General features: G+C 42.1%; 2 protein-coding genes across 4 annotated transcripts in view; one reads left to right on the top strand and one right to left on the bottom strand.

Annotated features, from left to right (window-relative positions):
- The window catches only part of rapgefl1 (Rap guanine nucleotide exchange factor (GEF)-like 1), a 79,227-nt gene extending 69,812 nt beyond the window's left edge, over nucleotides 1-9,415 (bottom strand). Inside the window, exon 1 of one of the 2 annotated variants that reach the window (XM_041217619.1) lies at nucleotides 9,334-9,415. The gene's annotated coding sequence lies outside the window, so the exon portion shown is untranslated. The remainder of the gene's footprint in view (nucleotides 1-9,333) is intronic. The other variant, XM_041217616.1, reaches the window with a different exon arrangement.
- Nucleotides 9,416-9,500: 85 nt separating this feature from the next.
- The window catches only part of med24 (mediator complex subunit 24), a 74,217-nt gene continuing 65,560 nt past the window's right edge, over nucleotides 9,501-18,157 (top strand). For both annotated transcript variants that reach the window (XR_005946689.1, XM_041217613.1), the window contains exons 1-4: nucleotides 9,501-9,635; nucleotides 13,014-13,152; nucleotides 14,219-14,301; nucleotides 15,510-15,548. Coding sequence is in view for 1 of the 2 variants with exons in the window: in XM_041217613.1 (XP_041073547.1) it covers nucleotides 13,023-13,152; nucleotides 14,219-14,301; nucleotides 15,510-15,548 (252 nt within the window). In the remaining variant the exon portion in view is untranslated. The remainder of the gene's footprint in view (nucleotides 9,636-13,013; nucleotides 13,153-14,218; nucleotides 14,302-15,509; nucleotides 15,549-18,157) is intronic.

Here is an 18,157-nt window from a genome sequence, read left to right as displayed (position 1 = left end):
CTGCTCTGAGGAAGGGTCATACGGACTCGAAATGTTAACTCTGTTTCTCTCTCCACAGATGTTGCCAGACCTGAGTTTTTTCAGCATTTTCTGTTTTTGTTTCAGAAAGTAAATAAGCTCCACTTTTGCAGTTTATGTTCATCTTAATGCAATTATTCTCATTGATATCATTCCAACACATGCATTGTTGTCCATATCATAGAATCAGCTGGAAGAAGGCCATTCAACCCATCTTGTCTTGGTAAACTATCCAATTAATCCAATTTACCTACTCTTTCCCAATAGCTATGCAAATTTTTCCTGTTCAAGCATTTATCTAATGCCCTTTCAAAGGTTACTGAATCCGCTTCTTCCCCCCTTTTAGGCATCGTACATGAAAGGAAACCACACAAGAGGCTTCTCTACATGATTGAAGCCACTAGTATTAGTGGTAATATATTGAGCTTGATTGGGATCTGACTGAATGGATGTGAGCAAATCACAATTATAGATGAGTTTGGATCTGTTTGGAGACTGGTCATTAGTGGTGTCCTACAAAGATTGGTGTTGGGATCATTATTTTTTATGATCTAGATGTAGGCGTTTGAGGGCACCATCTGGAAATTTCCAGAGCCTGATCCCAGGATCTGTGCAAGTGTTAGGACTGTAGAGGATACTCAATGTGCTGGGAGATTGAGCTCACGACTGGTAAATAATGTCTAATTTGGAAAAGTGCAGTGTTTGAATTCAGGCAGAACGAATGCTCAACAGACATGAGGGAAAAGCATTGAAGTAAATAAAAGAAAGAGATCTGGGCATTCAAGTGCGTATATCCTTAAAGGCATATGAACAATGCCTTGAAGCAATAGTCAAAGCGAATGCTGTGTTGAGGTGCTTTCACAGGACAATTGATTATAAGACAATGCATACTATTTTTCCTTTGTACAAAGATCTTGTTCAGACTTCACTTAAAATACTATGTCCAGTTTTGATCTCCTCACATGCTGGGTGATTACTGGGCTGCCAGACCAACTCCAACTATAAAGCATCTTAAGTAAAGCAAGACATTTGGAACTCCAGGCTTTACAGAAACGTAGACTTAAGGTGATCTGATTAAGATAAAAGCAAAAAACTGCGGATGCTGGAAATCCAAAACAAAAACAAAAATACCCCGAAAAACTCAGCAGGTCTGGCAGCCTCTGTGGAGAGGAACACAGTTAACGTTTCGAGTCCGAATGACCCTTCAACAGAACTGTTCTGTTGAAGGGTCATTCGGACTCGAACCGTTAACTGATCTGATCAAGGTTTGTTCAAAGAGAATAAATTGTGTTCCAGATGATAGTTTGTTCCAATTAAACATGTTAGGGAAGACCAGAGGTCACAATTTTAAATGTAAGATCTAGGTTAGATGCAGGGAGGTGGGTCTATTCCCAGGGAATAGTAGACATCAGGAACAGGCTGCCCTCTCATGTAGTTCTGTTGAAGGGTCATGAGGACTCGAAACGTCAACTCTTTTCTTCTCCGCCGATGCTGCCAGACCTGCTGAGTTTTTCCAGGTAATTCTGTTTTTGTTTTGCCCTCTCACGTGGTTGACACTGATTCACTGAATTCCTCAAAGCGAAAGCAAGGCCTGTTTCTGGCCGAGGCAGACACATTAAGGGAGGGACTATAGGAAACGCAGGACCAGAGTGATCCCTGGACTTATTTCGATTGCCTAGATAGTTGGGGAGGAAAGTCCCAGGTTTTTTTCCACCCAAGTTGGCCTGGGTTTTAATCTGATTTTTCGCCCTTCCTTGGAGATCACATGGGGGCCAAATCTTCCGGTCTCAGGTTCTTCAGAGACTGGATGTAAGACTGAAGGTATGCATTGGGACCCTGCAGAAGTCCTACATGGGAATTACCTGGGGTGTTTCAACTTCTGATGGACATTTTCCCTGCTCCTCAGTACCCTCTGCGAATGTCTCCGACTCTAAGTCGGAGACTTCGGACAGTTTTGCAATACTTACCTGAATGGTTACCCAAGAAATGTTAGACAGATTAAAACCTAATCTAACTCCTAGGTAACTCCACAACTGATCCCCAATCGCTCATACTGACCCTTCGACTACACACCCCCAACCACCCCCTTGACCCAGCTACCCCCCAACCAGACAGGACTATCCCCGACCCGACCTACCTGCCCCCTAACCTGAACCAAAAATTCCTGGCTCACCTAGCCACTCACCCGCTTAGTCGCCTACCCACTCATCCAACTGCCTCACCCAACCTACCATCCTACCCATTCACACACTAACAATTAAAGTTTGGGCATTTAAACTTACCATACAGCTACTTCTGTAAAAAGGGGGCATATTCTGTCTTCTCCTGACTCTATTCCACTCTGACAGAGTCCCCCGAGGGACGCTGCACTGCGCATTTCTGGGAATGCTGGGCTCAGAAGGTCCCAGAAGAAATGCGGAGCAGTGTCGGGTCAGGGGGATTTATGAGAGCAGCGGCGAACTGACCACCATTGCCATTGCTCGGAAGATCTGGACCATCGTTTCTGTGGTGTGGAGATTGTGTGAGACAGGCTGTATAGGCAAGAGGGTCTTTACTTGTCCGTCATTGCTCGTGTGTCCATAAAAGCCATTATTCTCTATACTGGGGCAGCTCTCAGGCTGTGCACAACTTTCCTGTTGCTCAAGAAGGAATTTTTTGACTTTGAACATGGCAGCAGTAGACTGCAGTCTAATTAACAGGTGGACTCAAATTTTTATGCAGAGATGAAGAGAAACGACTAGGTAAGTGCCACAGCAGCACCAAAATATCTATATCTTTGGTAGATATGGCACCACCTTAACTAATGCAGCCCAACTCTGGGAACAAAGCACACTCCAAGGCAAAGGTTCAAACTGTAATTGACATTTTGAGAGTAGCAGCAAACTACACAAGTGAAACCAGGTAATAGCTGTGGAGCAGGGAGGGATGATTTTAACATAAAATGATGATAATGGCTTGGTGGGTTTCAAGTTTAATAATGCAGCAACTCTCTGATATCTCATATCTGCTTAATTGGATTTTTGGAGGCAATGATGCTGTGCAGTCAGATAATAATCCATAGTTTTAAGATTTTTTTTTAATCAGACTAATTAACTCATATCTTTCTGTCTCGATATGAGAGACTAGAGATGAGAGAAAGCAATGACAATGGGAATGAGATGGTACAGGATGTACCATCCTTAGATGCACCATCCTGAAATTAACCCTTAAGATGAATTTGCCCCTTTATGGAGTTTGAGGGCCGAGGACTAACACTAGGCCGTTTACAAGTTTAGATGCTGTGCTGAATTTTGGAGTGCTGTGCGACGCCAGAAGCGTTTAAAATTCGGGTGTACTGACCATCATCTGATTTCTATTTCTGGTTCCATTCCAGTGTATTCTGATCACTTTTTATCTTCTGTCTGTCAGCATATAAAATCCATGTATAAATTTGTTCTGACTGATACTCATATTTCAGCGTTTTGTTCACACACAACAGAATGGAAATCAGATTTCATAGAGCGAGCATTAAGCAGAGCACGGTGAAGGCCAAATTGATTCCTGTGCCTTTGTGCAATGCAAGTGCATTCTTTTGCTCTAGTTATACTGAGAAAAATCAATGAGCACACCAGTGTTGCTCCTACTGAGGTGGCATTTTATTATTTAACAGAATTTATTGAATTTTGTCAGTTTGGCAGTATGCTTTCCTCAGAGTCAGAAGGTCATGGATTCAAACTTCACTCCAAGACATAAGCACATAATCTGAACTGACAGTTCACTGAAATTCTGGAGGACTGCTGCAATGCTAGAACAAGCATTTCGTTTTTGGATTAGACGTTAAAGCAAGGTCAGATGTGTCCACTCAGGCAAACACAGGAGGTCCATTGCACTTTTAAAAGATTTGCTAGAATGGGACAGGGAATAAAGGACTTCAGTCTAGATAAGCCAAGAGTATTCCCCTTAAAGCTGAGAAAGTCAAGGGGAAATCTAAAACAGTTGTTCAAAATCAAGAAAGGGTTTTGTTTTGAAGAGTAAATAAGAATTTGTTTCCACTGGCAGTAGGGTCAAGAATCAAAGACAGATTTAAAGTAATTAGCAAAAGAGTCAGAGGTATTGCACAGTAGAATTGTCTTTTTCCAGTTAACTTTTTCTATTAGTTGTTCCATCAGAAAACACAGCCTAGCTTACAAGAGAATGAAAATGGAAAATGGAGTTGCAGCACCACAATTCTTTGTTATCAAGTCAAGAAAACTGCTGACTACTAGGGCAAGTTATACCTAAAGAATAAATTATTAATGTCATATTTACACAGAAAGAAGTTGGAAAAAGAGTGACTTTAAAATTGTAGTTTATAAACCTTGTCCATTACCTCAAGGGGAACAAAAGGAGGGTTTGAATCAGTTGGTAGTTGAGATGCAAATGAGCCATGCTTTAAGCTGTTCAGAGTTGTTAAGTCCTCATAAAGGGTTAAATAATAAGTAATTTATTGACTTGTCTATGTAATCAATGAACATCTCGCATTCATTGTGCTGGAAAGTTTTTGATTTCTTCTTGACTGTGAACTGTTAGGAAATAAAACAGATTGTCAGACACCCAAGAGGCAGTCTGGACTTTGGAAAATGGACATTGTACGAGCAGTCAAGTAGCGCAGGCTTGTGAAAAATGGGAGACTACAGGGAGAGGAGATAATACCCTTAACCACAGGACAGAACAGAATGACGATGGGTTATTCTGTTTAAGCTATGTGAAATGGGGCTGAATAGCATATTCAGTATTTTCATCTGAATATGCAGAAATAAGATGCATTAACTAAGCTAAAAGTATTTAACTATAACTATTGTTCTGTATGTTTGTCTAACTCTGGGATATTGCAGCTTTAATGATGCAAATCATCCAGCACTGAGTCAATCTATTTTCGGAAAGATTGAAGAAAAAAAGACAAGGGGATCCAGTCCCGATCACAAGGGAGTATTAAAGTTACACCCTTGGGTCCCAGAATTGTTCAAGTAGATATAGCGCATTGTGAGTCAACTCCCATAGAAGTAAGGTACTTAAGAATGCTTAAGGTGGAGCGCGGAGAGAATGATGACTGATGCCACTGGGCCCAAGACGACATGTTATAGCAGACCTGAGTCCGTGACAAAGTATAAGCTTCATCAGTTTCTGGAGTTTTGGATGTGGATTGAACATGCTACACTCCCCACATTATGATAAATGCACTCAAAATTAGCACCAAAGCAGGTCAGTCGACAAGAATTAAAAATGCTAAATGGCATTTTGGTCTGATGTTCACTTTTTAAGTGAAAAGAACCAGTAAGACTTGGCTAAAGTTCACAAATACAATACAGTTGTTTCTGTTGAAGGGAGAGGAATCTGTTTTCCTTGTCAAGTTTGCTCCAAACTTCCTTTTTTGAAAAGAATAATTGGTTTTCCCAAAGCTGACTATTTGTTGCACCTCCTGAGCACTGTTCCAAATACACAGTGTATCAGTGCCAGCTGCCATCATGAAATAACAGCCCCCCATCACCCTCAATCTTTCAAAAAATGGAACTGTACTCTTCATTGTGTTGGCAAGCCTGATTTTCCTATTGTTAAACCCTCAAAACAATGGCACAGTTTCCAAGACTGCAAAGATGTCGTGGCACTTTTCATCAAAATCTCTGAGGCAGATCAAGTCCCTTCCCAGAAAAAGGCAGGCTCATCCCAATTACATTCATGTGTCATATCCTATATCACAAACTTGCATACCTGACCTCTTAGACTTTCCCTCCTCTCAGCCTAAGGAGGTTTGGGAGAGATATGAAGGTACGAGGAAGGAAGCTATTTCCTCAACACTGCTCACTAGGTATCACATTGATCGATTTTACAAAAGGTCAATTTAAAATAGTGCCCTTTGGGGGGTCTCTTCCTTCTCCCTTATTGTTTTGTTATTTACTACATTATTGCCCTTTGATTTGAAAAGGTACAATTAGAGCAAGTGATAACATGCCCTAATACAAAACAGAAAAATGCAGGAACGCTTGTCGTTTTGACAGATCAGCAGATTAGATAAAGGTTGTACAATCTTCTTGTCAGTGTGGAAGAGCAGTAAAGAATCTTGCAGATCTCAGAGCAATGTGTGTTCAGACGTGGTATAGCTGGGGGGATATTAACGTTTTATTGCTATTCAAATTCTGGCAGCTTCCAACCCATCCTCAACAATATGTTCACTGAGTGAATTTTTCCCAGCAGCATTCGACTACAATTAAAGCTTCAGCAGCTGAATCAAGCTTTTGTTTGGAGCTAAGCAAAATGGAGAGTGAAGGAATTGGTGGCGACCCCCATCTGAACACTTCTTTTAACTCAGGATATTGAGGCCCCCTGACAAGTATCGATAGCAAAATAGGAATGATTTGACAATCCCATGTTCTGGGAGGGAGGGCTGGTTGGACAGCCATGCTCACAGGAAGCACAAGCCAGAGGTGGGCTTACAACACTGTAGCTCAGCTTCCGCAACATACAATCCCTGTGTGTGCGAGACCCTTGAAACATTGGGTTGTGGAATGATTCCTAATGGATCCACAACTCACAACATCCCCATAACCCTCTGATATCTGCACTCCTTTAACTCTGGCCTCTTGTGCATCTCCAATCTTAGTCGCCCTGCCATTGGTTACCATTCAATTGCCAAGGCCTCAATCTCTGGAATATCCTTCTTACATCTCTCCACTTCTCTACCTCATTTTCCTCCTTTAAGACACTTGTTAAAACCTAACTCTTTCACCAAGCTTTTGGCCATCTGTCCTAATATCTCCTTATTGGCTTGTTATCATACTTTGTTTTATCATGTTCCTGTGAAGCACTCTGGGACGTTTCATTCCATTAAAGTTGCTAACAAATACATGCTTTTTGGATCATATCTGGAGATTTTTTTGTGTAGATCAAAGGAAGGGATGTTAGCACTGGGAAATGGAGCACTTTCCTATTTTTAACATTAAGTGCTAAGCACTCCCAGGTCAGGTACAGCTCCAAAAACAAGCAGCACTACTGTACCAGTGCGATACTTCCATTTCTCATACCATGTCCATTAAATGCAGAGAATTGCCGATTTAGTGGAAAATTTGGAAGTTTTTTTTTTACTTTGAACTCATTCCACTGACAGCTGTGTTGAAATTAACCTAATTGATTTCACGTACTACATACTGTGGTAAAGGGCTACACCCAATATCTTAACCTCTTTCAGATACTGAATGCCCCTGTATAATTCCTGAATTTTCATTTTCTCCCTTTTACTCATGCTCTTCCTGGTGGTCTCTATGGCTGTGTTTTCTCTAACTTTGCTGGCTTTCTTTCTGTTATACTTACTCTCCCTCTCGGAGCCCACCTCAGAAAAGACAGTAATCATTTCATAGCTGGTGCTCACACTGTCAGGGCTATTTTGAAAATAGGCACAAAAATAAATATTTGCGAGTAGGTAGCATCTTTCACGATCACCAGATGACTCAAGGTGCTTTACAGGCAATGAAGCACTTTTGAACTGTAGTCACTGTTGTAATGTAGGAAACGTAACGGCCAATATGTCCACAATGAGACCCCTCAAGCACAGATGTGACAATAACCAGATCATCTGGTTTTTTTTGTGATGTTGACTGAGGGACAAATGCTGGTCAGGATTCCAGGGATAACTTCCCTGCTCTTCTTCCAAATGGTGCCATGGGATCTTTCATGTCCACCTGACAGTATCTCGAATTAACATCTCAACCAAAAGGCAGTACAAGGGGCAGCACAAAACATCATACAACACTGGGAATTAGCATCTTTTTGCCAGGAACTACTGCCTTCTCTGATGGTCAAACCCCGGGTAAAAACAACTCCTTGTGTGGGATTATACTACACAGACCGTAGGTTCAACTACTAGTCTGTGTTGGCTTGGCCTAAATAGCCAAGTGGTTATGGTACTGGGTTTGTAACCCCAAGATCGAGAGTTCAAATCTCACAACGGCAAACTATGAAACAATGTAACTTCATCTGAAACAGATGGAAACGGGTTTGTACTCGAAAGAGTTACAAAAGAAAGAGATGCTAAGCCATGAAAATCACATTCTTTGGCTTGGCCTAAGTAGCCAAGTGGTTATGGTATTGGGTTTGTAACCCCAAGATCAAGAGTTCAAATCTCACAATGGGAAACAATGTAACTTCATCTGAAATGACAGATGGAAACATGTTTGTACTCAAAAGAGTTACTAGTCTGTGTTGAGTTAGCTAAAGTGACCAGGAGTGCTAATGGGGACACCAATTGGCTACAAGTGTCCCAAAGCTGAGGAGAGAGAAAATAGACAGCTTCCTTGCCCCTGCTAAAAGTGGGCACTGGGCAAGGACTAAATTGGGCTTGGCTGTGATGTCCCTAACAGCAGTGTGTGCCTGGTGAAGAACTGCCCCTTTGGTGAGAGAGTGGAGAGCTATTGGCACCTGTGGGGCTGTATCTCAAGCTGGGAGAGGAGAGAAAGCACAGCAAACTGAAAAGCAAATAGGGAATGTCTCCAACTGTGCGAATATTTAAAAAAAATAATGTAAACACGTTTTACTATTGTAATGGAAAATTGCGACATATTGAGCAAGGCATGCTATTGCGTTCATATGTAAATAGCCCTGTTACTCCGGGCTGAATATTTAATGGCACAGGAAATAAACCATGACTTTAATTCCAGGCTGTAAAAAAAAATACTTTATCACGTATAGATTCAGAACTATGATGGGCACCCCTATTTTGGGGAGGGGAGGGGAGGTGGGGGGAGTGCAATCGCGACTCTTTGGACTTAGATTGAGTATAATGTAGGCTCGCACCCCAACTCTACCCCCCCCCCCCCCCCCGCCAAAGCAAGCTGACCCCATTTCCCGGGAAGCATGGAGCGCAACAGAATCAATAGGACATCTGTCACTGCAGGCAGGGTGGAGGCAGGCAGGGCAATCTGCATGAGGATTGCAAACGCTGCAACTGCTTAAAAATCAGAACCCAATGATTCCGAAAGACGCAGCAGCCTCGGGAGGGATGCAAGTGCTAAAAAAAAATAAGAGGGGTGGTGGTGGTGGTGGTGGTGGGGTGGGGGGGGGGGAGATAGTGGGTGGTGGGAGGGGGGAATGAGGCTCAACAACCTTTTGGATCCCAACCAGCATTAATAGGTGGACAAACAAACCCATCTCATTTCAAGACAGATGCAGGCACAGGCATCTCATGCATGAATATAGACCGTGCACACTCACACATAACGCACACACAAGTGTTACAGACAGATGCCCTGACATTATCTTAAAACCAGATCTCATGGATTTTCAGCGGCAGAAACCAGCCTGACTTACCATCTCTGCGCTTCCCAGGCAGGTGACAGGGAGCTGACCCCGTTGCACGCTGGGGGCTGTAGTTCCCTCCCTCCGCCCCTTTCCCGCGGTCCCGCGGGCCGCCGGACTACAGCTCCCAGGAGGCGCCGCGCCCGTCGCCACCTCATTGACTCCATTGGCCCGGCCCGGCTCGCCTTCCGCCAATTGCCGCCGGCATTGCTGGTCGGTGCAACCTGGTGGGCAACATGGCGGAGTGTTTGGCTTGAGGCGCCCAGTCGTTGGGAGCGGCGCTGAGTTTGGAATTTGGTCGGAAATATTTTCAGGTAAAAGCGCCTTTCATTTACTGTCTGATCCACGTTCTTTATCCTTTGGAGGGAGAGCTCGCTCTTGCAGCTTGGCACTTCCTGTTATAGTTAATCATAAACTAACGCACTGCTCAGTTAATGGAGGATGACTCACTACAGACTGGCACCCCGAACCATGGATAAGTCAATACAAAAACAAAAAAATACCTGGAAAAACTCAGCAGGTCTGACAGCATTTGTGAAGAGGAAAACATTTAACGTTTCGAGTCCGAATGACCCTTCAACAGAACTGAGGAAAAATAGAAAAGAGGTGAAATATAAACTGGATTAAGGAAGGGGTGGGGGGTGGGACAGGGAGAGCTGGATAGAGGGCCACTGATAGGTGGAGATAACCAAAAAATGTCATAGACAAAAGGACAAAGAGGTGTTGACGGTGGTGATATTATAAAGCGAGTTTTAGTAACCACCTTGTCAAACACCAGGAGAGAAATGGAAAGCAATGAAGGTGAATAGGGCAAAAGAGATGGGCGGAAATTCTGTCGGAGAGAAGAGCAATACTTCTTCAAGGTAGATATTCCTTGAAGAGAGGTGGCAGTCAGATTAAACACTAAGATAAAAGCAAAGTACTGCAGATGCTGGAAATCTAGAACAAAAACAAAAATACCTGGAAAAACTCAGCAGGTCTGATAGCATCTGCGGAGAGGAATACATTTCGAGTCCGAATGACTCTTCATCAGAACTGAGGAAAAATAGAAAAGAGGTGAAATATAAGTTTAAGGGGGCGGGGATGGGATAACTCAATGCAGACTGTCACCCCCAAACCATGGATAACTCAATACGGACTGGCACCCCAAGTCAAGGATAACTTACTACAGACTAGCACCCCAAACCATGGATAACTCAATGTAGACTGGCACCCTCCCAAACCATGGATAACTCAATACAGACTGGCACCCCCCCAAACCATGGATAACTCAATACAGACTGGCACCCCCCAAACCATGGATAACTCAATACAGACTGGCACCCCCCAAACCATGGATAACTCAATACAGACTGGCACCCCCCAAACCATGGATAACTCAATACAGACTGGCACCCCCCAAACCATGGATAACTCAATACAGACTGGCACCCCCCAAACCATGGATAACTCAATACAGACTGGCAGCCCCCAAACCATGGATAACTCAGTTTGGACTGGCAACCCCCAAACCATGGATAACTCAATACAGACTGGCACCCCTCAAACCATGGATAACTCAATACAGACTGGCACCCCTCAAACCATGGATAACTCAATACAGACTGGCACCCCCCAAACCATGGATAACTCAATACAGACTGGCACCCCTCAAACCATGGATAACTCAATACAGACTGGCACCCCTCAAACCATGGATAACTCAATACAGACTGGCACCCCCCAAACCATGGATAACTCAATACAGACTGGCACCCCCCAAACCATGGATAACTCAATACAGACTGGCAGCCCCCAAACCATGGATAACTCAGTTTGGACTGGCAACCCCCAAACCATGGATAACTCAATACAGACTGGCACCCCTCAAACCATGGATAACTCAATACAGACTGGCACCCCTCAATCCATGGATAATTCAATTTGGACTGGCACCCCTCAAACCATGGATAACTCAATACAGACTGGCACCCCTCAAACCATGGATAACTCAATACAGACTGGCAGCCCTCAATCCATGGATAACTCAATATAGACTGGCACCCCAAACCATGGATAACTCAATACGAAAGCAAAAATACCTGGAAAAACTCAGCAGGTCTGACAGCATCTGTGAAGAGGAAAACAGTTAACGTTTCAAGTCCGAATGACTCTTCATCAGAACTGAGGAAAAATAGAAAAGAGGTGAAATATAAGCTAGTTTAAGGAAGGGGTGGGGGGTGGGACAGGTAGAGCTGGATAGAGGGCCACTGATAGGTGGAGATAACCATAAGATGTCATAGACAAAAGGACAAAGAGGTGTTGACGGTGGTGATATTATAAAGCGAGTTTTAGTAAACACCTTGTCAAACACCAGGAGAGAAATGGAAAGCAATGAAGGCGAATAGGGCAAAAGAGATAAGCGGAAATCCTGTCGGAGAGAAGAGCAATACTTCTTCAAGGTAGACATTCCTTGAAGAGAGGTGGCAGTCAAATTAAACACTAAGATAAAAGCAAAGTACTGCGGATGCTGGAAATCTAGAACAAAAACAAAAATACCTGGAAAAACTCAGCAGGTCTGACAGCATCTGCGGAGAAGAATACATTTCGAGTCCGAATGACTCTGCATCAGAACTGAGGAAAAATAGAAAAGAGATGAAATATAAGCTGGTTTAAGGGGGCAGGGATGGGATAACTCAATGCAGACTGTCACCCCCAAACCAAGGATAACTCAATACAGATTGGCACCCTAAGTTAAGGATAACTTACTACAGATTAGCACCCCAAACAATGGATAACTCAATACAGACTGGCACCCCCAAACCATGGATAATTCATTACAGACTGGCACTCCCAAACCATGGATAACTCAATTCGGACTGGCATCCCCAAACCATGGATAACTCAATACAGACTGGCACCCCAAACCATGGATAACTCAATACAAAAGCAAAAATACCTGGAAAAACTCAGCAGGCCTCACAGCATCTGTGAAGAGGAAAACAGTTAATGTTTCGAGTCCGAATGACTCTTCATCAAAAATGAGGCAAAATAGGAGAGGTGAAATATAAGCTGGTTTAAGTGGGGGGGGGGAAACAGGTAGAGCTGGATAGAGGACCAGTGATAGGTGGACTGTCACCCCCAAACCAAGGATAACTCACTAGAGGAGAGCTACTAGAGCAGAGAATGCTTTACTACAGATGCAATTGCGCCAGAGACCTGCATCCTTTGAAGAGAAGAATAGATTTTAAGCAGAGAAGGATATGGGCTACAGGGAAGGTATAGACGAGTAAGATTATTTCTGGATTGGTTGAGTGAAGCACTGACAATAGGACAATGGGCCAGATACTATCTGTTGTAAATATTTATGGTTCTACCTCCTAATTTCTGTGGTTAGCACAGCTCAAAATAGGCTCTACACACAAAGCCAAAGTTTAGAAGGATGGTATTTCTATGTACTGCTGGGTGTCTTTCCCACTTTATTTGAAATAAACATGTCAGCCATCCACTATTTAGCTTTAGTGAACCTGAAATCTGCATTAATAAGGCTTTTTCATTCTGGAATGTTTTAATCCTAACCATATCACATTGTACATTGTTCAACACACAAACCCATCTTGGTTGTTTTGATTGCATTGTCATAAGGTAATGACTTCAACATGGTTGGCATGACGAAGCTGTTTTATTTTTTTCCCTTCCTTTGCTGGTACTAGGGCTTACAGATGAAGGTGGTGAACCTCAGGCAGGCCATTCTTCAGGCCTGGAAGGAGCGATGGACAGACTATCAATGGGCCATAAACATGAAAAAACTTTTCCCAAAGGGTCCCACGTGGGACCTCCTTGGACTCTCAGGTCAGACTCTCAACATTGTGAAAACTGTTCCTGAGCTTTGGAGATGTGATGCCTCGGCTGTTTAAAACAGAAAAGCAAAAAGCTTTTTAATGGATGAATCTTTGTATCATTTTAAAACGGATTTGGGAAATAGCCCATTCTTCTGTTTTGTTAATCCTGTAACAATTTAACCTGGCTGCTGATGTGAAAAAAGAACAGATATCCAAAGCTAAACTAACTAGACAATTGATCGGAAGCAAAAACCTGTCTGCTTTTCTAGTGAAAAAAGCAGAATCTATTGGAAACATTCGCCTGGTCAGCTAGTGTCTGTGGAGAGAACACACAAATTAATGTTTGTTGTGTAGATCGTTCTTCAGAACAATTTTCTAGCTGTTAAGTTATTAAGAATTGCCCATGTACCTCAATGGAACTGAGATATGGGATCTCTCTAGAATGGAGTTTTTAATCCATAACTTTAACAGTTTACTGCAGGCACTGGAACGCTGGTACTGCCTTAGGGACACCAGCTGTCTGATTACTTTATAAGTATCCATTGTCCATGTGTGGATCTAAACAACGAACATCTGCAGACTTTTTGGCTAGATCCTGTTGAGGCCCAGCCTGATCCTAAGCTTAACTGATGTCCACATGCATCCACTTTCAGGCAGCTGCCATTAGTTAAGAATTGAGAGCAGGAACCCAGATAGATTTCTTCCCTCCCCCAGCTGAGCCTTGCTGAGGCAAATTTATAGCGTCCTTACAACCATTTTAGCTACCACCGACCAACACAGCACAGTCCAATGAAATCAGACCTAGGGCTTTTCTATCATGTAGGTCAGCATACGTGGAAAGAATGTTTTTGACACAATCATTCCAGGAGTAAATGCAATGAAATCCATCTTCAGTTTGTTCACTAATGTTTCATTGCTGTATTTTTGGCTGGATGAATTGCAATTCTCATATTTGAACTAGAAAAGCATCCGCTGCCATGTTATGGTAATACAGAGTATCCAATATGCTTAAAGATTTTCAGAGTGCTTTTGTTCACTAAATAATGTTGCTCTAATCTTGTTTCAATTTCTTCTAGATCACCTCCTGGAACAGGCTTTGGTGGGCCCATCCCCCAATCCTCTGATTATGTCCTATTTGAAGTATGCCATTAGTTCACAGGTAATGTGACTCAAAGCTCCATAAATCAGTGGTGCCCAACCTGTGGGTTATGAGTTATTTGTGGTTCCCAAACCATGGTGTTTGGCATTTGAAGCCCAGACAGCTCAATCCTATTTACACTTGTTCTACTGATCTATTGTGCAAACTTTGCGAGTGAAAATCTGTCTTTTCATGCTCTTTCCTAATTACTGATGAGCGTTAAAACAGAGCACCGGCATATTTTGGTCACAGCAAACTGAGATAAATGCAAATTAAATGGGAACTTGTGGCTAAACTTTATATACGCCTCTAAAAGCTGCATGGTACTCACCCACATACCCCACAGAGGCAAAACCTGACCACCCCTACAGTGGATATCACTATCTTTCCAATAGGAAAATTCATCCGATGTACAAATGCAGTATTCAAAAAGTCATGTACCATAATTGGACACTGGGGGTCACTGTCCAAAGTATATTTGCTTATTAAAATCAGGATTATTCAACAGTAAGTTTTAGTATTCAAATAGGTTGATTTTTGGTGTTTTCTCATTTGCAACCTGTAACTTTGTTCCACTTCCTCCAGTTCTTAAGAACAGGTAGTTCCCATTGACATTGTAGTGTACTTCGCTGTGGCTTGGCCATTATGTGGCCATTAAGAGGCAATATTGTTCTTCCCTATTCTCCTGCTCCCTTTCTCATTAATAGGCCTATTGAATATCAACCTACAAATTATTAAGAAAGCATGTACAAAATAATAATGTAGGAATTTCATCAGCCGCCTTGTCTTCCTCTCTTGTTTCTACAACGAATGATCTACCATCTGGAAGGCCCCTCGTTTATTAGTTGATTGTCATCAGATTACACATTAAGTGTGAGGAAAAGATTTTACAAGAAACGGAAACTAAAATCCAATAATAATCTTGTAAGTTTCTCTTTCAGTTTTATTCTTGTCCATTTTAGTTTAAATAATTTCCTCCTCATTTCAATTCCATAAAGCATAGCCAGCCTGCTACTTGAAATGATGTGTTTTGCAGCTGGAATGTGCTTGGCAAGCATGAGTTTGTTAACCTCTAATGAAGAAGAGACAATGAAGGGATATCCAGTGCAATAAGTGTTGAGAGACTGCCTGTTTAATTCCAGTATTACGTATAAAGATATATATCATAACACATTGTGTTCAGAAAGCTATTACTTCAGTTTCTCATTTTCTTCCACTTGCTTTTGCAGATGGTGTCTTATGCAAGCGTGATGTCTGCTATTGCAAAGGTCTGTATTTGAATAGTGGAACGATTTTAGAATGCAGAAATCTGCTGATACGTCTAGTACCTGATTTCAGAGAATCCCTCTGGTGTGCAAGATAAGAGGCAATATTGTTCTTCCCTATTCTCCTGCTCCCTTTCTCACTTCCTGTTTCCCTCCTCACAGTCTGATGTGAAGACATAATTCTAGCCGACTAAATAAAATATCACCTGATCGGGTTTTGGCAGCAGTACTATTTGGAAGTACTGTTAACTACTCTTGGGACAGTTGTTCTGAGGAGCCTATCCAGCTGCAAAATGTGGTCCATTTTTAATTACTGTAGTAAAAAAATCAAGAATGTAGCTACATGAACAATGCCCAACCACACCTGACATAAGTAAAGAGGCATATAATTTTCATTTAGAAAGACAAGATTAATCAAAGACTGGATTTGTTAAGGGAAAGTCATGTCTGACTAGCATGATTACATTTTGAGGAGGGAACATGAAAGATTAATGGGGATAGTGTATTTGGCGTGGCCTATATGGATTTTAACAAGGCTTTTGATAAGGTCCCACAAGGGAGACTGGTCACAAAAGTACATGGATCCAAGACATAGTGGCAATTTGAATCCGAAATGGGTCAAAGGCAGGAAGCAGAAGATAATGGTTGATGGGTGTTTCTGTAACTGGAAGGGTGCTTCCTGTGTGTTTGTGCAGGATTCAGTACTGGGTCCTTTGCTTTTTGTGGCACATATTTATGGTTTGAGCTTGAATGATTAAGAGGTTTGCAAGCGATACATAAATAAGAAAGCTGTAATGGATTAGTCTGGTGGGCAGAACAGTGGCAAATTAAGTTCAACCCGAAGAAGTGTGAGGTAATGCATTTGGGGAAGGCAACAAGGCAAGGAAATACACAATAATTGGTAGAATACTGAGAAGTATAGAAGAACAGAGGGACTTGATGTGTATGTTCACAGTTTCCTGAAGGTGGCTGGACAGGTAGATAAGATGCATAAGATGGTATACAGGAAACTTGTCTTTATTAGCCAAAGCATAGAATATAAGAACAGCGATATTATGGTGAAACTGTATAAAACGAGCTAGGCCACAGCTGGAGTTGCATGGACTTGCAGTAAGAGGTAGGAAGGTTAATAGGAGATTTGAGGGAAAATGTTTTCACGCAGCGAGCGATGGGGATCTGAAATGCACTGCATACTAAGGGTGGTACAAGAGGAACCCTTATAATACTTTAAAAGTACTTGGATGTTTGAAGTGCCGTAACCTACAACAGTTGGAAAATGGGATTAGGCTTTATGGCTCCTTGTTGGCTGGTGTGGGCATGATGGGCTGAATGGTCTCCTGTGCTGTAAATTTCTATAATTCTAATATAGATTTCAAAGCTTAGGAAATGGCTTCATTTTCTTATATTTTTCACTCTTCTATTTCATAGCCCACCACTTTGAAGCAGCCGAGTGTGTATGCATGAATACACACTTCTGCCTTTCCATTGCCATTCCAAGTTGATTTATGTATGCAGTGTACCATCTACCAGTTTTCACCTCATTCCCATTTTTTTACCTGACTCTTGATGAGTACAAATTATTCTCCTCAACCACCACCACCACCCCCCCCCCCCCCTAGTTTTTATTTACCCCTATTATGGGGACTATTTTATCCATTAGTTTTCATTTCTGATTAAGGCTTTACACACAATACATGTGTCAGTCTCCTCAGATACTGATGAACATTGTTCCCTCTCAAGCCATATAGAAGTTCTCAACATGCTGCACTGTGAACTAAAGGACAGTAGAGAGATCTTTAAACTAAGCTAAATAGTGGGGAATAGGGATCATGTGAGAGGAGATGTGATAAATTAAAGGGAAACAATGAGATAATAGTACAGGGTAGTGATTTGGGTAATGATAACTAGAGTGTGGCAGGAAGGGATAAAGAGTACAAACTTAAGACTGAACCAGCAGATAAGGCCAGAGATTGCAAAATGGATAAAAAACAGAGTTAAAGGCTCTACCTGATTGCATGCAGCATTCGTAACAAAGCGAATGAATTGTTATCACGGATAGAAATAAGTATGTATGACCTGATAGCCATAACATAGACATGGTTGCAGGGTGACCAAGGAGCAGGCTATTCTAGACCTGATAATGAGCAATGAAACAGGATTAATCTGTTATTATCCTAGCTGATGTTACTACTGGCAAGTCAGATCCCAGAGTGAAACCTGGCTTGGTAGATTTTAACTTTGTTTTCTTTAGCAACTGTGGAGGTCAGTTACTGAACACATTCACAAGAGCCTGTCATTATACTGTTAAAGAATAAAATGTTTATTAAACAATAGAAAATGAACTATATTACACTAGACAAAAAGGCTGGAAAGATTTCAGTACAGATACCAGAAAATAATTCAGATTCATACTATTCCTTTTATCCTAACAACCCTTACAAACACAAAAGCCCAGTGAAGATTTACCACTGTCTCAACACCAAGGTTTCTTGCATGGGTTAGCTCAGTTTCAAACATTTTTCTGCTGCTGGACTGCTGAGCATTTACTAGATGCTTTTCTTCAGCTGGTATCTCTCCCTGAGACACCCAATAACCGCAATATAAACTCAGTT

Source organism: Carcharodon carcharias, chromosome 23 (genome assembly GCF_017639515.1).
Source record: "Carcharodon carcharias isolate sCarCar2 chromosome 23, sCarCar2.pri, whole genome shotgun sequence".
In the NCBI taxonomy this organism is placed as follows: domain Eukaryota; kingdom Metazoa; phylum Chordata; class Chondrichthyes; order Lamniformes; family Lamnidae; genus Carcharodon; species Carcharodon carcharias.
The sequence above is the reverse complement of the archived record's forward strand: the minus strand, read 5'-3'. Positions and strand labels throughout refer to the sequence as shown.